The sequence below is a fragment of the Pseudocercospora fijiensis genome, assembly GCF_000340215.1.
Source record: "Pseudocercospora fijiensis CIRAD86 unplaced genomic scaffold MYCFIscaffold_4, whole genome shotgun sequence".
NCBI classification, from domain to species: Eukaryota; Fungi; Ascomycota; class Dothideomycetes; order Mycosphaerellales; family Mycosphaerellaceae; genus Pseudocercospora; species Pseudocercospora fijiensis.
The window spans coordinates 517,044-541,677 of record NW_006921535.1 but is presented as its reverse complement, the minus strand read 5'-3'; the positions used below and the strand labels follow the sequence as shown (position 1 = coordinate 541,677).

General features: G+C 50.8%; 9 protein-coding genes across 9 annotated transcripts; 5 read left to right on the top strand and 4 right to left on the bottom strand.

Annotated features, from left to right (window-relative positions):
• Nucleotides 1-254: 254 nt before the first annotated feature.
• MYCFIDRAFT_203337 (uncharacterized protein) lies at nt 255-3,703 on the top strand (the record flags this gene model as incomplete). Its single annotated transcript, XM_007927903.1, has 4 exons — nt 255-308; nt 1,072-1,198; nt 1,370-2,708; nt 2,816-3,703. The coding sequence occupies 4 exons, from the start codon at nt 255-257 to the stop codon at nt 3,573-3,575; spliced, it is 2,280 nt and encodes a 759-aa protein (XP_007926094.1). The 3' UTR covers nt 3,576-3,703.
• A 421-nt stretch (nt 3,704-4,124) lies between these two features.
• MYCFIDRAFT_51304 (uncharacterized protein) lies at nt 4,125-4,959 on the bottom strand. Its single transcript, XM_007927652.1, has 2 exons — nt 4,674-4,959; nt 4,125-4,616 (listed from the first exon to the last, which is right to left on the bottom strand). The coding sequence occupies exons 1-2, from the start codon at nt 4,833-4,835 to the stop codon at nt 4,296-4,298; spliced, it is 483 nt and encodes a 160-aa protein (XP_007925843.1). The 5' UTR covers nt 4,836-4,959; the 3' UTR covers nt 4,125-4,295.
• Nucleotides 4,960-5,891: 932 nt separating this feature from the next.
• Nucleotides 5,892-8,267, top strand: MYCFIDRAFT_107294 (uncharacterized protein; the record flags this gene model as incomplete). Its single annotated transcript, XM_007927902.1, has 2 exons — nt 5,892-7,599; nt 7,699-8,267. Coding segments are annotated over 2 exons (2,277 nt in total), but the record flags the coding sequence as incomplete, so codon positions are not given.
• Nucleotides 8,268-12,228: 3,961 nt separating this feature from the next.
• MYCFIDRAFT_163981 (uncharacterized protein) lies at nt 12,229-15,661 on the bottom strand. The gene has a single exon (XM_007927901.1). It carries the CDS (start codon nt 15,571-15,573, stop codon nt 12,523-12,525), a length of 3,051 nt encoding a protein of 1,016 aa, XP_007926092.1. The 5' UTR covers nt 15,574-15,661; the 3' UTR covers nt 12,229-12,522.
• A 197-nt stretch (nt 15,662-15,858) lies between these two features.
• On the top strand, nt 15,859-17,010 carry MYCFIDRAFT_51295 (uncharacterized protein; the record flags this gene model as incomplete). Its single annotated transcript, XM_007927651.1, has 2 exons — nt 15,859-15,888; nt 15,941-17,010. 2 exons carry the CDS (start codon nt 15,859-15,861, stop codon nt 16,925-16,927), a joined length of 1,017 nt encoding a protein of 338 aa, XP_007925842.1. The 3' UTR covers nt 16,928-17,010.
• A 291-nt stretch (nt 17,011-17,301) lies between these two features.
• MYCFIDRAFT_80249 (uncharacterized protein) lies at nt 17,302-18,875 on the bottom strand (the record flags this gene model as incomplete). Its single annotated transcript, XM_007927769.1, has 2 exons — nt 17,302-18,074; nt 18,482-18,875. The coding sequence occupies 2 exons, from the start codon at nt 18,873-18,875 to the stop codon at nt 17,302-17,304; spliced, it is 1,167 nt and encodes a 388-aa protein (XP_007925960.1).
• Nucleotides 18,876-19,141: 266 nt separating this feature from the next.
• Nucleotides 19,142-20,577, top strand: MYCFIDRAFT_174176 (uncharacterized protein; the record flags this gene model as incomplete). Its single annotated transcript, XM_007927900.1, has 10 exons — nt 19,142-19,231; nt 19,256-19,520; nt 19,548-19,602; nt 19,632-19,789; nt 19,826-20,161; nt 20,198-20,351; nt 20,381-20,411; nt 20,447-20,456; nt 20,496-20,526; nt 20,565-20,577. 10 exons carry the CDS (start codon nt 19,142-19,144, stop codon nt 20,575-20,577), a joined length of 1,143 nt encoding a protein of 380 aa, XP_007926091.1.
• Nucleotides 20,578-20,774: 197 nt separating this feature from the next.
• Nucleotides 20,775-21,556, bottom strand: MYCFIDRAFT_203331 (uncharacterized protein; the record flags this gene model as incomplete). Its single annotated transcript, XM_007927899.1, has 1 exon — nt 20,775-21,556. One exon carries the CDS (start codon nt 21,554-21,556, stop codon nt 20,828-20,830), a length of 729 nt encoding a protein of 242 aa, XP_007926090.1. The 3' UTR covers nt 20,775-20,827.
• Nucleotides 21,557-21,964: 408 nt separating this feature from the next.
• MYCFIDRAFT_80246 (uncharacterized protein) lies at nt 21,965-24,571 on the top strand (the record flags this gene model as incomplete). The annotated part of the gene is made up of 5 exons (XM_007927768.1): nt 21,965-22,716; nt 22,767-22,843; nt 22,894-23,252; nt 23,416-23,535; nt 23,666-24,571. The coding sequence occupies 5 exons, from the start codon at nt 21,965-21,967 to the stop codon at nt 24,569-24,571; spliced, it is 2,214 nt and encodes a 737-aa protein (XP_007925959.1).
• Nucleotides 24,572-24,634: the final 63 nt, after the last annotated feature.

The window sequence follows — 24,634 nt, the reverse complement described above, 5'->3', positions numbered from 1 at the left end:
GCTCAGCAAAAGTATCGAATCAATGCCTCAAAACGGCAATACACACCTGCTCCAATCAAGAACCTCCGGAAGTGCTCGGCTGCAAGCCAGCATGCTGGAGGGCCACCGAAACCAGTTGCGAAGCCCTTGGTGCCATCTGTAGCCTCAATCTCTACGCAGAAGGAGCCAAGAACATTGATTCCCCAACTCGTTCTCGATTTTCTGTATGCTTCGTAACCTGACATCGGCGTCGATATCTTTGAGTCAATCAACCAATGTCCGCCTTTGACATTGTGGTAGTCGCCGCCAGAGCCCACTCCTTGTATGATGTACGTTTTGATCTCTTTGATTTTGGGGAATGATACGACGCTGCTCCTGCTTGCCGCCATGGCTGCGCTCGGGATTGGGGGAAGGAATTCTGGGAGTGGATTACTTCGACGAGCTCGATATCGGCGGTTGTAAACGTGCGAGGAACGGGTCAGTCACAGGTAGGTGGACAGTGTGAAGGCGAGGAAGAAACAGGTCAAGTTCGCTATGGGAGACTCGGGTGCCCTTACGCTGTATATCTCCCACGCACTGAGTGGCACCAGTGGATAGTGGATAGTGGATCTTGCGCCAGAGCATAATGCGCAGGCAGGAAAACAATGCCGACTCGCGAGAGAAATAGCCTTAGCCGGCACTCACTGATGTCGGCCTGGATGCTGTTGGATTCGCTGATGAGCTCGCGCTCTCGCGGTGCGGGGAAAAAACCACCGCGATTTCGGTCGCTCTTCCCCGACTTCTTCTCTCTCGTTACAATGACCTCCGAATGAGCTCTACGCCACGGAATCTCGTCTCGCCCAAAGACGGCGCTGCCGGGAACGGTAGCTCGCCGAGAAATGGCACCGAGCATAAGGAAGAGGAGGAGGGGTGGAGTGGTGAGGAGGAGGAAGAGGATGTCGGCGGCGAGGGCGAGGGCGAGGGCGATGGCTCCAGGAAGCGAAAGCGTCCAATGAGCGTGTCGTGTGAGTTGTGCAAGCAGCGAAAGGCATGTAATACGCGCGTTTCCCACGTGGCGTCGGGTGAGCACCGCGGTATTGACGATGAGATCAGGTCAAATGCGATAGAGGTCAGCCTTCGTGCGGTTGGTGTGTCCGCAATGCCCAGGTCTGCGAGTACAAGGAGCGAAAGAAACCTGGCCTTCGTGCCGGCTATGGAAGAGAGCTTGAAGCAAGACTTGGTGAGCGGGACTCCCATCTTTCCCCATTGCGACGTCTCAGAAGCATCCATCACCGCAGTCATGTCGACCGCAGTCGCGCGGAGCATGCGGCCGCGTCCACGGGCATGACCATATGGGGACTTGCAGCCAGTATAGAGTTTCAGAAAATAGGACATTGCTGACTCTTAAAAGATAAGCTGGAGGGCGTGTTGAATACACAGCAACAGGTCTTGCAGCAGCTGGCTGCTCACTTGCCACCCGTCCAACCTCATGTGTCGCCGGCTTCACAGCACTCGCAACATGGACAGCGTTCCCAAACCGCCCTTTTCATGCAAACTCCTGACATGTATCCAACCGCTGCAGCAATTCAGTACAATCGTTTGCACTCTAACCAAGGCAACGACGCAGATCAGAGCAGCCAAATGCAGCATCATGCGCAACAGCACTCTATTCACTTATCACAGACAAGTCCAAACGAGTATGCGACTAGCAACCCGCCCCTTGAGTCTCCCAGTCTGAACATCTCTGCTGCTCAGGACGGTGCTATGAAGGCAGTATCACAGGATCAGGACTTCCCTCCTTATGATTTGCTTTATGCCTTGACAGATCTCTTCTTCAAGCATATTAACACGTGGTGCCCAATTCTCCATCGACGGAGCACGCTTGACTCGTTGTTTGGCCCTAATGCTCTGGAGGAGGCAGATCGAATCCTTCTTCACTCCATCGTGGCCACAACTCTACGCTTCTCAACAGACCCCAGATTGAGTGACCAAGCTCGGCAAAGGTATCATACTACTTCGAAGCAAAAGGTTCTTCTCTATGGTCTGGAAAACAGTTCTGTGAAGGCACTTCAGGCACTGGTCATACTGGCTCTTGACACGGTAGGAAGCTCGAATGGCCCGCCCGGATGGAATTTGCTTGCTTTGATCACCAGAAGCGTGGTGCAGCTAGGCCTTGCTGTAGAGACTACTTCAGCATCCATAGCACCTCTCTTTCCCTCGATCTATACGCTTCGCGCCATGGTGCTTCCGGAGCCGAAATCTTTCATTGAGGACGAAAGCCGGCGTCGCTTGTTCTGGATGGTCTATCTTCTTGACCGCTATGCGACCATCGCTACTGCATTTGAGTTTGCTCTGGACGACAAGGAGATCGACAGGAAGCTGCCTTGTAGAGATGATCTCTTCGCCCGCAATCAGCCAGTCGATACCCGCTGGTTTCAGACGCTTGAAGGAGAACAACATCATCTCGGCGAGATGAATCATCCTGAGAACCTTGGCTCTTTCAGCTACTACATCGAGATTGTTGGCATCATGTCGCAAATCCATCGATTTCTGAAGAAGCCCGTCGACATCTCTGCATTATCAGATGTGGAACAATGGCAGAAGGAGTACCGACAACTCGATAGCAAGCTTAACCAGTGGAAGTTCAGCCTTCCGGGCGAGTATGGCAACATGTCTCGGCTCTTCAATCCCAACGGCGGGAACAAAATCGTGAACTGCATCTGGATCATGCTACATATCACCTACCATACGTAAGTCCTGCATCACTTCTTGCATGTACCATTTGAGCCCTGTGGCAGCCAATCCAGGCCATGCACGCGTTGACCGGTTTGACTCGCTAACGTAAGCGCTTCCTCAGGACTGTCATCCGACTGCACTCCTCAGCCGCATATCCCACAACTAGGTCGCCGATATTCACTCCGTCCTTCAGCGCAAGTCAACGATGTCACACTGCAGTCGAAGACATCTGCGCCTTGTGCACGTACGTCCGTGGTAACAACATGCTCACAAAGCTCGGACCTCCTTTCGCTTTCAGCCTCTGGGTCGCCGCCAGACTCTTGCTCGTCCATGGCTCCACCATCGACCACCACGTCAATCCTGCCATTAACCCTCTCGTCGAAACTCTCCGAGAAATAGGCTACTACTGGAAGGTGGCGGAGCGCTATGCAACTCTCCTGCAAAGAGTCATGGACGAATACAGCGAATCCGAACGCGCACCCGTCCCTGCCTCCGGCGTGCGCGAAACTCCCTCCACCGTCCGAATCCTCGCAGACATGCGCCGCTGCGCTTACGACTTGGACTTTCTGATCTCAAGACAGCCTAGACAGTATTTTGGCGGTAAGCAAGGCGGCATCAATTCTTCGATTACTCCCGCGAGAACCCCGGCTCCCAATGAGTTGGAATATCTTGACGTTTTTGATTTTTTTAATATGCCCAGATTGCCGTATGGTGGTCCCGGTGCGGGTGCGGGTGCCGCTGATGCCGCTGCGATTTCGATGGGTAATGGGGAGGCTGGGAATGGGAATGCTGCTGTTGCTGCGCAACCTGAGTATCAGAATTTTATGGATTATCAAACTTTGGATGGGGGGAATAATGGGAGTGATTGGCTTGTTCAATGACGTATGTAATGGGAAGTTGAGATGTTTCTCGGGGGTTTCTGGTTGTTGTGAGCGAAGCAACAGCTTGCTTGCTTCGATAAGTAGTTAGCAGTGAGTGTGAGTGTATACAATTCTCAAGTCTGATCGGGATTCAGACGTCTATTGGCTTGAGCTTAGGCGAAAAGAAAACCCGCTTAAGTTGGTAGGTCACGCATCGAGGCCACATTTTCTTTTTTTTGGCCTAGGCATGGCATTGCATGGCTCTCAATCGTAGGTAGCCAAGCACTTGTTTTAGTATGTGACTGTGACTTACAGACTGATTTTACCGCTACGCATTGAATGTCTGTCGACAGAACCTGGGTATCTGTTGGTACGTATCGTCCATGGCGGTCACGTTGAACACGGCCTCGTCTCTTGACTTGTTTTTTCAACCACTTTCGTGGGTCGCGCGAGTTGTGGGTTAGTCCTGTCAACTTCAACTCTTTCGTGATGATTGATCATGAAAGTCTGAGACTCATGAGTGTGCTTGGCCGTGGCATGCCAGCTTTGTTTTCGGCTGGATGGTATTTTGGGCCTGATTCGGGGTTGTCGCTAATTAATCATTTCCGTTCCGCTTCGCTAATCCATATCATACTTCGTCGTAGTAAGAAGCAGTACGCCAGAAGCAAACTCTAGGTTGTTGGAGTGAGCCCCCCGATCTGACTCGGACTCGCGTGATATCCTCAAAACTTCTGTTTTTTTCTACTTCTTCTTCGGCCCCAACATCGGCTGTCCAATATCCTTACCCGTCAGCCTAACATTGGCCGCCTTCTGAATCTTCAGCACAGCATCCATAGCCGGGAAATCTGCTCCCGTGCGCTCTAGAGCAGCAACGACCGCGACGTCGACGTTGGCTTTCGATGCAAGATCTTTCTGTGTCATGGTGTTGCCTTTCTGGTTCTTGAGCTGCGTGCGGGCCTGTGAGAGGGCTTTGGCGACTTCGTCGGGGACTTTTTTGGTCGCGACGGGGCCGTCGGCGCGGTCGACTTTGGTGAGTCGTTGGCCTTCTGGGTTGCCCGCGGCCTGCAGGATGGATTAGTTTGGTGGGTGAGGGGTGTTTGATTCGGGAGGTGGGCTTACGTTTGCCGATGAGAACTTCTTGTCGGTGCTGAGGACGGCTCCGCTACGTTGAGCGGCGTTCAAGGCGGACTTGCCCTTGATTGTTGTTTCGCGCTGGGCAGTGCCTGGGCCGCGGACCTTGGATCCGATGCGAGTGACGCTGTCCCACTCCTGATCTCCCATTTTGTCGGCTGGGTGGTTGGTTTTGGTGGGGTGGGGTGGGGTGAGTGTTTGTTGGAGTGGCTGCGTTTGGATTGTTGGAATGAGTATGCGTGGAGTGTTGATGTTGGTGGTAAGAAGAAGTCGCGTGCTGAAATATGGGCTTGGAGTTGTATGGCGGAAGGCAAAAGTTAATGAGTCTTGCTGAGGCTATGGACGGTGTCGGAGAACGTCACCGTCGTGCGTAGAATTGGTCTGTGCAGCACCTTAAGTAATCACCTTCACACACCCGACTCGTTCACATGTGTCTGGCATGTGAAAGATGGTAAATAGTCGCAAGATGCCAGACTGCTAGCTTTGACAAGTCTACTCCATTCGGAAACTGTTTTCGGCCTTGTCTTCTGCAAGCACTCAGACACAAGCGAACCTCCGATGGCACGAAGCAGCAGCACGCGATCGGCCAAGCCAAGCCTGAGTTCTAGTTCTACAGGGCTGGCCATGCAGCTGTTCCGGCATGCAGCTTGGCGGATATTTTTGTTAAGGTTGAGCCAGTGCCACCGTACCAGCAGAACTTGGTTCACTTCATCAAACATGTGAAGAAAGCGCGTTTGCGGAGAAGATTGCTCCTTCTTGTACAGAGCACAGCTTTGTTCGTTTCTGCATACACCGTCTCTTCGCTCCGTTCCAGGCTAGCATCGGCATTGTTTCCATCACTCGGCAACATATGACGTCCTGATCACGCAGCTGTCAAGCGCTGCGCTGCGCTGACCTCTCCGGCCGGTGACCTGCGACTAATGCCACCGTAGCGAGCGAGCGCGAACGACAACTCCGAAGTTCGTTCAGTCGCTCGCTCGTCCAGCATACAATCCGAGTCGCACCCGCACCCGCACCCGCACTCGCACTCGCACCACCCTCGCTGGCGACCATTGTGAAGCCTGCGCTAATTAAAGCATCACCAACGAAGCTTCTCGCCGGCCCATTCACCTCCGAACCCGATCCCTCCCTTTCACATGAACGAGGTCGACCGTACATCATTCTAGAGAAGCAGTGGCAACATCATTGAGCTGAGCACTCGGAGCGATGCAGTACGCTCGCTCCATAACAGGCACCGTTTCGAAAGCATGGAACAGTCTGAACCCAGCCACATTGTCTGGAGCCATCGACGTTATTGTCGTTGAACAGGAGGATGGCTCTCTCGCATGTTCTCCATTTCACATCCGATTCGGGAAGTTCTCCCTCCTGCGCCCTTCCGAGAAGAAGGTCGAGTTCAAAGTCAACGGCGAGAAGCTGAACTTCCCCATGAAATTGGGCGAGGGCGGAGAGGCTTTCTTCATCACCGAAACACACGAGAGCGTCCCGGAAGCACTACAGACGAGTCCGCTTGTTAGTCCCGCGAGCAGTCCAGAGCTCAAGGCGAGTGCTTCTGAAACTCCCGTCTTGCAAGAGCCAGATCCCTTCGACTTGGAAAAGGAGCTGCCCGTGCGAGATGGCGCGAAAAGAGGGCACAGTAGGAGTACGACCGAGGGAATGCCAGTCCCTGGTCTGCAGAGAAGACCGCCGAGTGATTTGGGAAACCTGACGCCGCTATCTACATCTCCCACCGAACCTCAATTTCTCAAAGACCGACCGCGACCTGCTTCAGGAGACTTTTCAGCATTCGTGCATCCAACCTTTGAACGGACGTCGTCGGACAGCGCTGTACCAGCTGCGAAAGCTTCTATCCATGAATCCATGCACCATAGTGAGCTGCTGATGACTCCTGGCTCCGAACGCTCGCCTTCACCTCCGCCTACCACAGACCGGCCCGTGAGCCCCACGCCAGAGGAAGAGGATGCAAAAGCTAGGGCATTGAATCTCTCCAAGAGACTATGGACTTCCAATATTAGCAACCAGGTGACCGAGACTGGTGATATCATGCTTGACATGGGTGCCTTCAAGAGCGGGAATAAAGAGGCTTTGCAGGCCGAGATAGTCGCCAGACAGATCCTGTCGCAAGAGCTCGATGGCCCTTACGATATTGGTGCGCTCATGGGTGCTGATGAGAAAGGCAATATTTGGATCTACAGAAGCGAGGAAGCGAAAGATGCTGCCAATAAGCGAGCCGCCGCCGGAATGGGTATTTTCAATCCGGCTGCCTATGCTTCCACAGATGCCATTTCGGATCCTGGATACCACAGCGACGATGCTCGAAGTGTGGACTCAAAGCCTGGAGATTATGCGCACAATCGTCGTGATTCGGATAGCGCCGTAGGTCTACCCTCCCAGCCTAGCTCACCAGGCAGAGTTGCTGGAGACCCGAATAAGAACTACGCGAAATCCATCCGCTTGACCTCGGATCAACTAAAGACTATGAACTTGAATGCTGGGGCGAATAGTATGTCCTTCACTGTGAACCGCGCGACGTGTACTGCCGTATTGTGGTACTGGAAGCATGACGTGCCGATAGTCATATCTGACATCGATGGCACAATCACGAAGTCAGACGTCTTGGGCCATGTTTTGAATACGATCGGCCGCGACTGGACACACCAGGGAGTGGCCAAGCTCTACACAGAGATTGCATCAAATGGGTACAACTTTCTATACCTGACCAGTCGAAGCGTCGGACAAGCAGATACTACCAGAGCTTATCTGGCCGGTGTGGCTCAGGAAGGATACAAATTGCCTAGGGGGCCTGTTATCCTCAGTCCTGATAGAACCATTGCGGCTCTGCGACGAGAGGTCTACCTCAGAAAACCCGAGATCTTCAAAATGGCATGCTTGCGCGATATCATGTCCCTCTTCGCGGGTCATGGCGGTGCTCAAAATACCACTGAGAATGCAATTGAGGCGGGCTTGAAACCACTTAGCGGTGTGGATATGCCAGGCGGGTTGGGCTCTGGTCGAGGCAAATCAGGTTCCCCATTTTACGCTGGGTTTGGTAATCGTCTGACAGATGCACTCAGCTATCGCTCAGTGAACATTCCCAGCACTCGAATCTTCACGATCAACTCAAATTCGGAAGTGAGCTTGGATCTTCTAAGCCTCAATACTTACAAGACGGCTTATAGCAGCATGCGAGAAATTGTCGACCACTACTTTCCGCCTGTCGGTTTACTAGTCAAGGGTGGAGGCGAAGAGTTCACGGACTTCAATTACTGGCGCGACCGGCCGATGGACATCATTGACTTTACTGACAGCGAGGATGAGGATGACGATCCTACCGAAGACGCCGTCTCACGCCTGACCAAGACCAACACTCGAGGGAGTCGAAGCATCCTCAGCGAAGACGAAGCAGGCGACGACATGGCAGAGTCATATTTCTCAGGAGATGGACGTCCGTCACTCGACCAGTCAATCGCAGAATCTTTGGTCGATGACGAAGAATTGACAAGCTCCATGATCGACGATGAAGATGAAGACTACGATGAAGCAAGTGGCTCTGAAGCCGAGGAGGAAGAATACCACCTCGAAGACTCCCGTGGTGCAGCTCATTCTCCTTCTGCACCTAGAACCCCAGAACTCAACACCGACTTCAGTCGACAAGTAGAAGAAGCAGAAGTCCAAACACCACGGCAAGGCGCGAGAGACCGAGTTGTTGATCGAGCTACGGGTTTAGGCTTGACGACTTTAGATGAGAGCAATGCGAAGAAGCGATAGTGTTTTTTGTGTGTATTAAAACGGAGTCAAGGTGGGTGCATTGCGATGCATGACGCATGCATGGAACAAGGCGTTTTGTGAACAGTGTGGCATTTTCGAAGTTCGGAGGGGAGGAGCACCATCATCCATAGAGCTATAAACGAGGAGCCAGGCTCGGCGTGAACGTGCATGTGTGGTTGCGCAAGCTGTCGGTTTAGAGGGAAATCATTCGTGTAGAAATGAAATGAATGTACACTGATGGCAGGACGTTTCGATGGATTGACTTTTTTTTCTTGGCTCTGCTCGTTTCGATGAGATGGCCTTGGTTGTTATAGGTTTTTAGCGTACCATTCCTTTGGGTTTCTGCGGGACTGTCTCACCATTCCGGCTAAGGAATGTCCCGATTTTCAGGCGTAAGATAGGACCTACCAAACTTACGGAAATGCTCGGTTTTCGTGTGTTGGCTCGGCTTACCTAATTAGGCTGTTATGGCTTCTGAGGTATTGTCGCTATCGCTGCTATTGCCTATCTAATTCTTCCTCTTATTCGGCCTCTTAATAGTAGGTAGCATTGTCGCTACTAATCTCTTACGCTTATTACTATTGTATTTATTAGAAGTCCGCCTCTTGCCTACTGCTTCTCGCATCGCGTTATCGTTGTCTAACTAAGGGAAGTCTTCTACTACTTCTAGGTCTTATTTTAATAGCGAAGCCTCTCTTACTAGCGCCGCTAGTAAAGTAAGGTCTATAAGCTTAGCTGTTTCTTTAATAGTGTCCAAATCGAGCGGCTAAGCCGACTGTATAGACAAAAGCGACTCGCGCGGCTACTGCGGTAGCGGTAGCGGTAGCGGTAGCCGCGCCTTCGAAGGTAAAGGCCTAAAGGGTAGTAGACTTAGCGTAAGAAGGTCGATAACTTATAACGGTCGACGTATTAGTAATAAGAGGGTCTTATTAAGCAGCGGAAGATTAAACGCTCGAGGTCTATATTTAGTCGCTAGCGCTAGCGCTAGCGCTAGCGCTAGTAGTAGTAGTAGTAGTAGCGGAAGGGTTAGATAGCGAGGTTAAGTTAGAGTTGTAGGCTTAGCTAGAAGTATAGAAGTCTACTACCGTTGTCGCTTACTAGTAAAGGCAACCGCTAGTTACTCTTCCTATATAAAGTCGTCTAGTAAGTACGTAGAGAGCGAATATATAGTGTCTTTAACCTTCCGTAAGAAGGCTCTTATATAGTTATCTTTAAGCGTACTATTATAGATCGTCTTATTGTTACGGACCGCATAGAAGTGCTATAAGAGGCCTTTAATACCTTCGTTAAAGTAAGCGCGTAGGTTACGAAGATAGGGGTTACTAGCAATAAAGGGCTTCTTATCCTTATAACCTTCGATAAATAGGGTAGTGCTGTCTCTCTACCGCTAATAATCGGCTATCTTCTACGAGTTATAGCCGCTATAGAAGCTAATATAGAGTTGTTGTTGTTATAGGCTTAGAGGTATTATAAATAGGTAATGCCGTAGTATATAGTAGCAAGGCAGGTGCTGCTAAAACTATAGCAGGCAATTACAGTAAGGAGGTTAGTGTCTATCGCGGTATAGTACAAGGCCCTCGTATATAGGCCTTGCCTTAGCTTCTAACTCTTCTATAATATTTAATTGCTTCTATACGAAGTCCTATACCGCCGGAGGTTGTAAATTCTCGAAATAGGGCATATTCTTAACCTTCTAGAATTGAGTGCGTTTACTAAGCCTGTATAGCTAAAGATTAGCCTTATATAGTTGCCGAGCGTCTATCTTTAGCAACTCGACAATAGTGCTATATATCGAGTACTAAACGAGGTTCTTCTTATTATCGTACTTAATAGCATTATAGTACCCCTCTAGCGGCGATATAGTGCGAATTTGTATAAGAATTGGGTTATTTAAACGAGCCTAAGTTGCCTATAAATATAACTTCTTAGCACTCTAGTTCTTTAGTAAATACTAGACTTCCGTCTCGTTAGCGCCCTTTAGCCGAAGCTTAGTAGCTATTGTAGTAATATTAAGAGCTAATTCTTGCTTGCTACGGGCATAGTGTATAGCGTATCTAAACAGTCTATAAACCTCCGGAAATCGACGTTTAGGGAAATAGCGAAGGAAGGTCTCTTTAGCGTATCGCTAGTATAGATATATAGTAATCTCTTCGTCTTAATTTTAGAAGGAGAGGCGGATTAAGCGCTATTCTTACGTAGAGTCGTTAGTTATAGCTAGCTTAGGCTTCCGTTTTAGATACTACTGCTTTCAAGTTAGGACTCGGAAAGCTTCTTACTATAGCTTCGAGCGCTATGTTTATAGCAATATATACGCTATCGGTATCTAACTTTTAAATTCGTTTCTAATATATATAGTAAACAAGTTCTACTGCGTATTAGTTGTCTTATACGTTGCGTCGTAGAGAAATATCTAGTTAAAGATTAGTCGATTACTTCTCGAAGCCTACCTATAGCTTGTTACGTAAGCACTTATATCTCTACTAATTCTACTATTCAACAGCTCTCGTTACTAACTCGCCTACTAAACAATCCCCTTCTAAAGCCTTCCTTTAATAATATACGACACTGCTTTATAAGATAGGTAAGCGCTATTTACTAGATTAGTTAATAGCGCTAGGTGCTTATATAGGTTATCTATTTGCAACGAGACATTGCCCTTCTTAGCGAGGGTAGCCTTCTTCTTATTCTTCTTCTTTAACTAATTAATTGCACCTTCCTTTGTACGATAAGCACTAATAATAGCAAGACGATAAGCATTAGGTCCTTCTTTTACTATATAGAATACCTTAGCTATATCCTGCTTATACTGTTCTATTAGGTACTCTAGTACGATCTTCAGACCGTTACTCGCTCCTCGTATGTCCTATAACCGTTAGCTTATCGCATCGACTCGAGATACAACCCTACTAAACTTACTATATAATCTATCGAGTAGTAATAAAGCTTTTCTTCTATAGAGGGATTAGGTAACGACGTAGCGACTTTGTACCTATATAGTTAAGGATCGTTCTTATAGCGATACATAGCAATTACTATATAGGAGGCATTATACGGCGCCTTATAATACTCGACCTTTCGTAACCCTTTAGGCACCTCGCGCTGCCGCTAAGCGTTACGACGACAACGATAATAGCATATTGTCCGCTACGCGAGTCTATTAACGTAGCGCTTCTATATAAAAGTATACTAGAAGTTAGAGGCAAATAGCTATACCTTGTCGTACGTTTCTAGGTCTAAGAACAGCCCTTCTTTAGGTAGATTAAAGAGCTAAGAGCGATAGGCAAAATCGAAGAAGTCGGGGATTAAATAAGCTATTATAGTAATAGTTAGAAGAGCGTGGAAATAATAGTTAGAAGAGCGTAGAAATTAGCCTACCTACTTGCCTTTAAATAACACCTTATATATGCCTATATAGCTGAATTTTTATCGATATACTACGATATAAAGTAGCCGACTAAGTGATCGACGGCATACCCGATTCAGCTAGTAAAAGTGGCTATATCTCGATCCGATAATCGACTAAATCACGACCGAGTATATCCGTACGACCTACTAAAACCCACTCGATCGACACCAACCCTGCCGCACTAAATTCCTATAACAAACAAGACAAACTGTTTCGATGTCTGTGACCTGATACGACGAAAGACAATGAAGGCATTTATTGAGGAATTTTTTCGGGGCGGTTTTGAGGAATTCCTATATAGCCTTCAGACAACTGGGAACATATCACAGAGCATAGATGGATGAATAGATGGACTTCTGCGTGTGAAGGTCTGCAGTCATTCTGCTGTTGTCTTTCTTTCATATTTTGCATCGATTATCTAAATCAGGGTTTCCCTTCCAACCACCAACGCCTCGCTATAAATCACGTTGAGTGACAAATTGACCCGTTTCCTTTCCGTCGTTTTCGATAACTTTCAGTAATGGTGGTCGCGAGAGACACGTCGCGCCTAATGCATTGCCGGTGTGGTGAAACAGCTTGGCATGGTATCATCTTACAAAACAAAAAAAAAACAAGTTCAAACGAATTAGCAAGTGTTACGTCGTTTCAAAAGCAAGATGGCTCGGCTTAGAAGAGACCGTCAATCTCGCCAGTCTCGCCATCGAGGTCGACGTTGAGGTAGCCTGGTGCGGTGGGTAGACCAGGAATAGTCTGAATGTCGGCCGCAAGAGCGTAGAGGTAGCCAGCACCAGCTGCCATGCGCACGTCGCGGACAGGAACCTCGAAGCCAGTTGGTGCACCCTTCAGTGCTGGATCGTGGGATATGGAGTACTGTGTCTTGGCAATGCAAATGGGGAGGTTGCCGTAACCCTGCTTGGTGTAGGTGTCGAGCTTCTTCTGTGCAAGCTCAGAGAAGGATACTTTCGAGGCGCCATACATGTCCTTGGCGATAGTCTCAATGCGTGTTTGGATGTCGCCGTCAGTATTGTATAGGAGATGGAAATCTTCCGGCTTGGCCTTCTCGGCAGCCTTGATGATTCCCTGTGCGAGGTCAACGGCACCCTTGCCACCCTCGGCCCAGTGGTTGGCGACAATAGCGTCCTCGGCACCGGCCTTGATGGCTTCCTCCCTGATGACTTGGTGCTCAGCGTCGGTGTCAGTCTCAAATTTGTTGATGGCAACGACAACGTTGACACCGTAAGCCTTGGCATTGGCGATATGCTTAGCAAGGTTGACACAGCCTGCCCGAAGAATATCGACGTTCTCAGTGCGATAGACCTCGTCAAGCTGTGCACCTGGCTTGATCTCTGGACCGCCGCCGTGGACCTTCAAGGCGCGGACGGTGGCAACGATGACAACAACATCCGGCACAAGTCCAGAGGCGCGGCACTTGATGTTCATGAAGCGCTCGCCACCCATGGTGAAGTCGAATCCGGCCTCAGTGACAACGAAGCCAACCTTGCCGTTCCGGTCGGCATCCTCGTCAGGCTCGGTACCAGCCAGCTTGAGGGCGACACGGTCGGCGATGATAGAGCTGTTACCGATAGAGATGTTGGCAAATGGACCAGCATGAACGAAGACTGGAGTTCCCTCCAAAGTCTGCATCATGTTTGGCTTCACGGCATCCTTCATCAATACAGCAAGAGCGCCGCCAACGCCGATATCGTCAGCAGTAACTGGATCACCGGCCTTTGAAGAAGCAACAACCATGCGTCCAAGACGATCCCTCATGTCGGCAAGGTCAGTCGAGAGAGCAAGAACTGCCATACACTCAGATGCGACGGAGATGTCAAAACCGGTCTGACGTGGCTCGACCTTGCTTTCTGTCGGTGCCTGACCGATAGTTATGCCACGAAGGTGACGGTCGTTGACATCGAGCACACGGCGCCATGTGATAGTCTCTGGGTCGATGTCGAGACGTGCGAACTTGGTGATCTCTTCTGGTGTCAGGTCGTCAGGGTTGGTCTTGTCAATTCCAAGCTTCTTGAGGCGCTTGAACATGACCTTCGCAAATTCACGGCCACCCTTCTTCTTGGGCACAAGACGGCTGTACAAAGCGGCGTCCTTTTGTGTGGCCTCGTGGAACATTCTCGTGTCAATTGCTGCAGCGAGCAAGTTGTTCGCTGCTGTAATGGCGTGAATGTCGCCAGTCAAGTGCAAGTTGAATTCGTCCATAGGAATGACCTGACTGTAGCCACCACCAGCTGCACCGCCCTTAATGCCAAAGGTAGGGCCTTGCGATGGCTGACGCACGTTGGCGAATGCAATTCGTCCAAGCTGACCAGCAAGTGCTTGTGTGAGACCAATAGTGGTAGTGCTCTTTCCTTCGCCAAGAGGTGTTGGCGTGATACCAGCGACAAGAATATAACGTCCATTCTTTCGATGCTCGAGACGCTTTAGCACATCGAGAGAAACCTTGGCCTTGTAGGCGCCATATGGCTCGAGCTCGTATGGTGCAATGCCGACTTCAGCAGCGACCTTGTTGATCAACTTCGGGTGCTGTGATCTTGAAACTTCAATGTCCGAAGGAACAGGCTGCTTGAGCTTGAGTGGCAGCGGTGTGATGTGTCGGGACTTTTGCTGTGCAAAGTATGCATCTGCCGCATCGACGACGTTCGAGAGGAGCATTGCAACAGTCATTGGGCCAACACCTCCTGGTACAGGTGTGATCTGGCTTGCAACTTCGACTGCAGATTCGTAGTCGACGTCTCCCACCAAGCGTTGACCAGACTTCTTGGTCTCGTCGGGAATTGGGTTGGTGCCAACGTCAATGACCACAGCACCAGGCTTCAGCCAGTCTCCCTTGACGAAGCCCGGTGAACCGAGCGCTGCAACGACGATGTCTCCTGTCTTGACCACATCCTTCAAGTTGGCAGTCTTTGAGTGACACACAGTCACAGTAGCATCTGCATTTCTCAACAGATAGCTGACAGGTGCTCCAACAATGTCGGATCGACCAATGACTATGGCGTTCTTGCCCCGAACTTCAATGCCACTCTCTTTCAAGAGCGCCATGACACCCTTCGGCGTACATGGCACAAACATAGGCCTGCCACCCTTCTTGGCCAATTCTCCAATGTTGACCGCTCCGAAGCCATCCACATCTTTCTGATCGGCGACCGCGGAGGTGATTTCGTATTCGTTAATGTGCTTCGGCAGTGGCAACTGAACCAGCATGCCATGGACAGACGAGTCGTTGTTGTACTGCTCGATCTTCTCCAGCAATTCGTACCGAGAAATTGACTCATCGTACTTGACCAACTCACAAGCAATGTTGGCCTCTTCGCAGGCCTTGAGCTTCATGCGCACATAGGTCGAGCTGTCCTGGCGATCGCCAACCTGGATGATGACCAGGCTAGGCTTGTATCGAAGGTTCTTGGCCTGCTTCTCGGTAACCTCTTTCGAGATGCGCTGCCTCAAGCTTTTCGCAATGGCCGTTCCGTCGATTTTTGCGGCCGTCATTTTGGCTGCTGTTGACGAGAATGAGCGGAGGCCAGCAGCCTTATATGGTGGACGGGTAAGTGATGCCAGGCGGGCAGGAGAAGGGAGGTGTGGCCGCACAGAGGGAAAAGCCAATGCGGAGGGAGAAATCGGAGGTGGAAGGAGTCGGAATTTGCAGTCGAGGCATCTGTGGCGGTGGGGCAGCAGACGACTTGCGCCGATCATCCTGGGAATCATAATGGAAGCAACAAACGAGGGTGGAGGACTGCCAGATGCAACTCCCTTGCGCCGATACGCCCCCAAACGCGCGAAAGATGCAGGCGATGGTCAGCTGTTGAGTAGAATAGTTGACTCGGGAAATTATGATACAATAATACCTGATCCTTACGTTTCTTGCACTCGAGCCACGGTGCACGGATGAGCACGGGAAATCTTGGCGCGCGCATGTGCCTTAGGTAAGCGGGGAACCAACGTACAAATTCCACCAGCGACCGCAACACTTCACCACCACATACAACAATCATGCGGCCGATCCTTCTTAGCGGGCACGAGGTATGTATATTGTATTTCACACGCTATATGCCTCGGACTAACCATTTTCCAGCGTGCGCTCACCCAGGTGAAATACTCCAAAGAAGGCGATCTCATTTTCTCCGTCTCCAAAGACCATGTCGTGTGCGCGTGGTATAGCGCGAACGGTGAGCGCTTCGGCGCATACAAGGGACATCAGGGTGCACTCTGGACTGTCGACGTCGACCCGACCACGACTCTCTTGGCTTCAGGAGGCGCAGACAACACGATACGATTGTGGGAGGTCAAGACTGGCAGACTGCTCAAGACGTGGGAATTTGGCACTGCGATCAAGCGCGTGGAATTCTCAGAGGATGGAAAACAACTTCTCGGCGTGACGGAAAAGAGACAAGGACAGCTCAGCAGTATCGTGGTCTACGACATCAACCAGGACCCCGAGGGCGAGCAGGTCGATGAGTACAGCTTGCGCATCGTGGTTGACGACATTCCCAAGGTCACAGTCGCTGGCTTCTCATATCTCACCAAGTACATTATCGCAGGACACGAAGACGGCAGTGTGACTCAGTATGATGCCAAGGACGGAAGCGAGCTCAACCACACCTACCCACACGAAGAGAACTCGCTCGTCACCGATCTGCAGTGGAGCACGGACCGAACATACTTCATTACTGCCTCGAAAGACAAGACTGCGAAGCTCATCGACGCGAAGACGCTCGACGTTCTTAAGACATATGTCGCCGATACCCCTCTGAACAGTGCTGCCATTACTCCCGAACCCACAAACTATGTCATCCTTGGTGGTGGTCAGGCAGCTATGGATGTGACCACAACCTCAGCGAGGCAAGGAAAATTCGAAGCCAGATTCTATCACAAGATTTTCGAGGAGGAGGTTGGTCGAGTGCGTGGTCACTTCGGTCCTCTCAACTACGTTGCTGTGGATCCAACTGGGAAATCCTACTGCTCTGGTGGTGAGGACGGATATGTGCGTGTGCACCACTTTGATCCGCCATACTTTGACTTCAAGTTCGAGGTTGAGAGGGAACGGGAAAGGCAGATGTAGAAGTGGCAAAGTGCATGAGAGACGAACCTAGATGGTTGGGTGGATATGGCATACATGGCATGGCGTTACGGCGCTGGCAAAAAGGCGTGTGTCTGGCTATCAGATGCGATGAGAGCTTTAGTGCAGCTCATGTGGAATGAATACCCTTGCGATGACAAGTTCTCTCTGCATTATGACTCACGCTCGGCAGAGCAACGGAATGAACTGATCGAAAGCGCATTTCAGCGACAAAGAGGACAGCAGAGACCAAGGCTTCAGACAAGCAAGATTTCTGCTTTGCACAAGCAAGACTTCGTTGACAATTCAAGCCTGGCGTTCCCGCTGCTCTCGAAGATATCCTTTTTCCACGCTCATCAGCAAGTCTACTTCGAGACCTACAGCTCCTCACGCCCAACCTCGTCAGCCATCGAGGTTGTCCGGACACCCTCTGAGCTGGTATCCGGTGCTTCCTGTGAGATACGATCGTTCCCACGTCCATCTGCGTACTTTCTCTTGCGGAAAACTCCGAATCTATTCAAAATGCTTCTCAAGTAGCCGGGGTACTCATTCATACTCTCGCCAATTAAGGGGTCAACGCGATTCTGTTGAGAATTTGGAAGTGTGTTTGTGGGTTCGTCATCGTCAGAATGTGTCCCAGAGACGTCTGTGGAACTTGGCAGATGCGCAACAGTGTCGTCAGTGAAGGCGTCAACACGATTCTGATGATCGTCCCGAGGTGTATCTGTGAGTCCGCCATTGTCAGATTGTGTTTGAGAGACATCCGTTAGACTTTCGCTATCATCTGACAGATGCGTGATGGTAGTGTCGTCGGCGGATGCTGGTGGTTCATCTTCTCGCGGCGTTGTCACATCCGGCTCGGTTTGGGTTCTTTCAGAGGGAATGATGTCGTTGGAAAGCTTGTCAGGTCGCGCGGTACTCTCGATGGAAGAAGGCCAACTTGCTTCGACCTCCCCTTGCCGTCTTCGTTCGAGCTCGTTCATGCCGTCTGCGAAGGCAAGCGCGACGTCGGCAACATAAAAAGCATAATTGTCAGCGTTCTGCAAAGCCTGGCGTGAGCTGATCCCGGCCAACGTCTGGGAAGCGCCTCGGCCGTACACTTCGCAGTTGGTCTCATACTCATTGCACCATTCGAAAATCTGGTCGCCAACTACACAAGGTCAGTCTCGAGGCAGACAAGTCCCAAGCTTGGGAAGGTTTCAGGACTCACTGTGCTCAGGAAATTCATCAATATCGAGACCAGTAAACGGTCTATCAGCAAGGTGCATCATTTCATGAATGACCGTCAAACTTCGACATTTTTGAGCCGACTCAATTCTGACGCGATGATCACGTTGAAGAACGATGTCCCACCAGGATGCTCCATCCTCAAAAAAAAGTGGACAGAAGTGGACGGTCTCGTTGTAGAACTCGGACACCAGAGCTGCCACACCGGGAGGGCATGCCGCGAGGCAAATCATATGGATATGGGGCAATTTAGCCAGGGCATTGCCAAGAGTACCTGCAATCTCGTTAGCGCATCTTTCAGGAGGCCTACATTACAGTTGTGCAACTGACTGGTGATTGTATCCTGACGCTCCTTTGAAAGCTTGCCAAAGTATCTTTCTTCTAATTGAAGGAGCTCTTCTGATGTTATTTTGCTTGAGCCTTCGAGATCGAACATCCGGCCATCGTGGGAAGAGACGGAGCGTTTTCCTTCCCGAAGCTTGGTCACCAAACCCAGCATCGTAGACGCATGAATCATTGCATCGGTCATGTATCGCCCGCGCTTGACGGTACAACCAGTTAGGCGATTCAAGACTCCTTCGTAGTACACTTCGTATTCGAGATTTGCATCTTCAGGTGTCGCGATGCTCGGGCCTCCATCGGCATAGAAGTCGTTCCATTGTGCTGTGGTGGCAAAAGGCAACACGGCTAGGAAGGCTGAGACGATTAGACTGGCAAATCGCATCTTGGGTATTCTCTCTGTAAGCTGCTGAGCATACCTGATCACAGTCTCCAGACGGCAGCACTTTATGTCTAAAGCCATGACTGAGACTTTGCGGCGATAAGGCTCCAAGCAAATGACACGCCCAAAGCTCGGATAGGTCGCAATGCCTTGAAGACGCCCGAGAACTCCATCGGCAGAAAGAGAGCTTTGTGCTCGGAGGCTCGCTCGTCTCATTGATCGCTATTGCGGCAAAGGGCCTCAGCAAACTGTACACGTAGCTTCCTTCCATGGGCGGTAAGATAATATCCAAACCACGAGACACCGACCAGAATCACCGAGCATCGAAGCTAGCTGTAGATTCAGCGCGTCATCCCGGCGTGCTCTTGCTGACATGCTTGCAGCATTTCTCCATCTCACTCCTTGGTGTTACTTTGTTGCTTACGGGACGTGGTGGCCAACGAAAACGTAGAAGCCTCCGCCGTCAGGGTCACGAGGCCGACCGGGCCGCATGGCTTGGATGCTCGGCTAGGTGCTGCCTCTTCAGATCTGATGCTGAGTTCTGTCCCTTGAGTCGCTCACGGGAATGCCATGACAATGAGCATGCCATGTTTTACGCGACGACCTTCGTCCTGTCCCTCAAGCGGAGTGATGCCAGATTCCAGGGAGGTCTTGAAATCAATCCACGCTCTTGAGCACGAGTGGCCATGGATAAGCGACAGAATGACGTCTCAGCAGACACTTCCGCATTGTCATATTGATATAGGGACTTTGAGAAAGAATTGCGCTCCGTGACCCGTATGCTCTTTTTGGAGCTACCTTCCGACATCGTCATTTCGGCTCTCTCAAACTCGCGGATTTCTCCAAATTCTCTGGCACTGACTGGAGATCAAAAGTCGCTATTAGCAAACACGACGCGAGGCTTGATAAGACTGGTCGTGTGCTAAAGGAAGTACATTCCAAACAGCGACCAGCAGACGCATTCAGAATGACAATGAGCGATAAAACTGGAGCACAAGAACTCGTCGACGTGGTCATCTGGTGCGCAGACGAACAGCCTACAGACAACGGATTCCACGAGTTCGGCCTCGCTGGAAAATTACCCAAGAACATCTTCGACTGCGACCTTCCGGGTGTGTGGACCCACAGCACGACATCGGAAACACTGGGGGTTCCTGTGAAGTTCTACGGCATACGCAGCTCGAGCTTCGAAGAATCGGTGTGTCGACAGAATGGGCTCACCAGGTGGCTCAGTTTGCGCTGTGATAGCCCAGATCCGAAAATTCTTGGTCAATTTTACCCTGGTCAGGGTTGCTATATAGACTAGGTGGTTTTCGTCCGTGAAGATGGCGGACCGCTTCAGGTGCAGCACATCGAGATTTTGCACGCGTTCTCAGTCAAAAATGCGGACCTCATGCTTTTCCAGGGCGTTGTGCGGATGGTGTCGCAGGGACAAGAGGGAGGACAGGACGGGTTTGGTATGGTGTGGGAAATGCAGACGTCGGCAATATTGCGGTGCGGAGTGTCAGCGACAAGATTGTTCAAGGCACAAGAGATTCTGTCGCAAGTCGTAGGTTTTGGATGGATTCAGGAAGTGGCGAGGCAGTGAATTTTCTCTTCCTGCGCCCGCTTGATGATTCATAGTCGAGGGAGCTCCAGAACACATCGCTCTCAGGTCTTCTCGGCGGCGGACTAGACCCTTTGACACCTGAGCCTACCGCATTAACCGCAAGCTAAATGTAGCGCAATGCAGCATGCTATAAGACCTGGTAGTCTCTTCATGTCTCCTGATTTCGCCCAGAGGTAACGTCACTGTTTGATCTTCGGTCCGATTGTCCAACCAGCCTTGGGCAGCAGTCGGGTGTGTAGTTCCATTATTCACCTGAGCTCAATCACGAATGTATTGGAGTGGTGGCACAAGGTCCTTCGCCTCGTTCATGAATTCTATAACCCTCTGCAGAGCATCCCCGAACTTCTCAATCACCCGTGTCCAATTCTAGATCCAGCTGCACCCCGTTACTGACTCCGTAATCTTCCAACGTCAGCTGATCCTTGAAAGGCCGTTCTCCCTGCCTCTTCAACATAATTTCGTGCGGTTGCCGACCAATGTGAGCTGCCACCATGGCCTTGAATACCTTCACGGAATCACTCGCCAAGCATGGTATGGCGGCCTTTGTTCCCAGTCGATCGTTGACGTTCACGACAATCATAGGCTCATTCGAGACTGGCGCAGCCTTTGCCTTCTTGTCCTTCTTTTTCTTCTCGCCGGGCTTGCTTTCGTCTGCTGGCTTGTCTGCTGGCTTGTCTGCTGTGTTGGCTCGAGGGACATAGTCTCCGAATTTCGAAGCCATGTCGTCTCTTTGCGGCGGCGAGCGATCGCGTGCGGATCGATAGCTATCGCCTCCACCACGACCACCTTCGCGATGGTCGTCTTCTCTAGGCTTTGGCGATCGGTCTCTCCTGCGATCGTCGTCCTTGTGCTCACGTGAATCATCCCGGCGCCTGTAGTTGTCGCGATCTCGGTAGCTGCCTCGCCGTGGTGACCTGTCTCGATATCCACGCTCTCGTCGTCCGCTGTCGCGTGGATTGCTATTGCTGTCTTCATCTCGACCTCGCTTCTCCTTCCACTTGAAGCCACTGCTCTTGCTTTTCTTGGGTCGCGCGTCTCGAGCAGGCGATCTCGACCGCTCGTCTTCTGAAGCCATGGCTGTTTCTGGAAATGCGAGTGCAGGTGCAGAAGCTGCAGTTTGGCCTTGGATAGCGAAGACGTAGAGTTCTCGCTTACGGACCCAGCTCCGACCCATCAAGGCTTGGCTCTTGCATGTGAGATCGCATCCCTCCTTCCCACTTCCTGTGTCTGCTCTTCCATCTTCATGGGCCACCTGCAGCATGAGCCGCTCTGCACCTGACTGCTCTGCTCTGCTCTGCTCTGCTCTGCTCTGCTCTGCTCTTGCAAGCACGCTCACGTCGCCGACACAGGCCCGCTTGAGATTGCCTGAAGGCTGTAGGTTGTCTGAAATTCCGGCGTTCTCTCTGCTCTGATTCCACGGTTCCCTCTCGCATTGTTGCATCCTTGTACAGAACTCCCTTTTCTCTAATATCGACACCTTGACATGGCATCAGACAGGACTCCCGTGGCATTGACGCCGGGTGTCATCGTCAAAGCGACAGATACTTCCACCCAGTCCAATCAACAGCAATGGCCCAGCAACGTGGAAGATATTCCCATTCCTGCTTTGGACACAGGAGTCTTCCTTGCCGAGCTAGCGAACATAAACAAGCTGCCCGCGAGGCCGAAATATACTGACGAAGAACGAGATGCAGCTCACATGAATCCAGAATCGCTACTCCAAAAGTTTCAGGACTACCCAATATCACCCATCGCAGAAGGGACATACCGCGACACTCAGCTCGCCTTGACCAAGATCTCTCAGCAGATCGACTCCAGCTATGCTTCGTTCATGAACACTGCCAATTTCGAGCCATCAATCCCGCGTCCATGGACCATTGAGCAGAAGCGACAGGCATTCAGCTTCACAGATCCTACATCCGATGGATACCCGCCACATTTGAATCTCGCCGGCAATAGAGCAATGTCGGACATGAACCCTGGAGAGTGGCAGAAGTCTACCATGACACGTGCAGACTTGTTCAGCAAGATGAGACTTGCTCAGATGACAGCGCTGCTACCTCAGCTTATCCCGAAGAAGTTCATCACTACCTCCATCGTGGCTGTTGCGCAGGAACGGGCAAAAGTGGCACTTGGTGATATGGGCAGACCTGATCAGGGCCGCACTTTGAAGGACGTCGAGGACTACAACAGGCGTCAAAGGGCAAGGACTGGAGGCTTTTTCGATCGCAATGAGTGAGGGCTATCATGAATCACTCTCTGCTACGGACACTGATGAGCTGCAGCATCTTCAATTTGCCAAACATGGGCGACATCCTTGACTGGTACAGTGATAGGCGTTTCGCCCAGCAGTTTTTGACTGGTTCGTAGCATTGATAGGATGCAACTTTACAAGTGCTGATCTTTTCTCAGGCTCAAACCCAACTACTATCGAACGTGCAAGCCAGAAGTGGATCGTGCATTTCATAGAAAATGCCACTCAGTCCGCTGCTGACCAGAGGATGAAGTTAAAGATCCAGTCTCTGGTCCTCAACGACCCCGAATCTCTGTACATGCAAGACTACAGTGACTTCCGCGAAGGAGCAGGTTTTTCTCCCAGCCAAGAAATGAAGTGCAGCTATACTGAGTACTACGATGCTGGATTGGGCAAAATGTCAAAGGAGAGCTTCCGCTATGGTGTTGCAGCTGTCTGCCTCTTCCATTTGCAGCCAGATGGTCAACTGCAACCTCTCGCAATTGTCTGCGATTGGCGTGGTAGCGCAGCGAAATCCGTGAGTCGGGGGAACGAGAGCTCCAAAATTGCTTGAACGTACTTGCTAACATTGCGTCTTACTGCAACAGGTCACAATCTACAACAAAGAGCTGAGCCTGTCTGAACAGAGTGAAGACTGGCCATGGCGCTATGCGAAAACATGTGTTCAATGCAGTGACTAGGTGCGCCATGAGATCACAGCACATCTGGTCAACACCCATTTCATGGAGGAAGCAACGATTGTCGGAGCTCAACGCGCGTTTGAAGATAGCCACCCGGTGTTCCAGCTCCTATACCCTCATGTAAGTATCCCGAAGGGTGCAAGGCACGACTCCGCCAAGCGGATCCTGCTGAGGTCCTGAGATCGAACCCAGCAGTGTGGTCTCATTCATCTTTGAGAAAATTGCTAACCTTCGTGCTCCTCATTCTTAGTGGCAGAAGACACTTTCGGTCAACGCTGGCTCCCGCGCATCACTATGTCCGAATGTAATTTGCGAATTAATCGGTATGAAACTGGATCAAGCGAAAGCTTTCATCTTGACGGAGTACAAGAAGTTCGACTTTGTGAGCAGCTACGCTCCCAATGACCTCGCGCGCCGCGGCTTTCCAGTCTCGAGACGCCACGAAGCCAGATATCGAAATTATGCCTATGCCAGATGCATCTACTCGATGTGGTTCAAAATACGCGAGTTCGTGGAAGACGTGCTCAAGGTACACTACGGTAACGACCCTCATTCCGCCGACTTGGCTGTCTTACACGACTCTGCGATCAAGGATTGGTGCGACATCATGCAAACGCCATCCGCCCCTGTTGGAGGCGGCGCCGAAATACGTACGTTTCCCACGATTGTAAACTTCAACATGCTTGTCGATGCAGTCACGATGTGTATACATCTCGCATCACCTCAGCATACTGCTGTGAACTATCTGCAGAACTACTATCAGAGCTTCGTTCCGAACAAGCCTGCTTGCCTCTATAGGCCTGTACCAACAACGCGTGCCGAGCTGGACAACTACAAGGAACAGGATCTGGTCGACGCATTACCGATGAATCATCCTCGAGAGTGGCTCCTGACCTCGCACATTCCATACCTACTATCTTCAAAGCCTGGAGACAAGGAGAGCCTGATCATGTACGCCGCATCGAAATATCATCTCTATAAGGACAAGCCCGATGCTGCCAGCAAAGGTATAGCGCAAGCCGCAGCGAAATTCTACAAAGCTTTGGCAGACAGCGAGGACGAGTTTCGAAAGTACGGAGACGCCACGTGGGATTCATCGGAAATCCGCTACAATGTCCTCAGTCCAAGCTGGAATGCTGTCTCGATTGTTGTTTGATCGCGGTCAGAACGATGGAGAGGATTCTGGAGCGACACCTGTACCTTCCTAGACTCATTACTT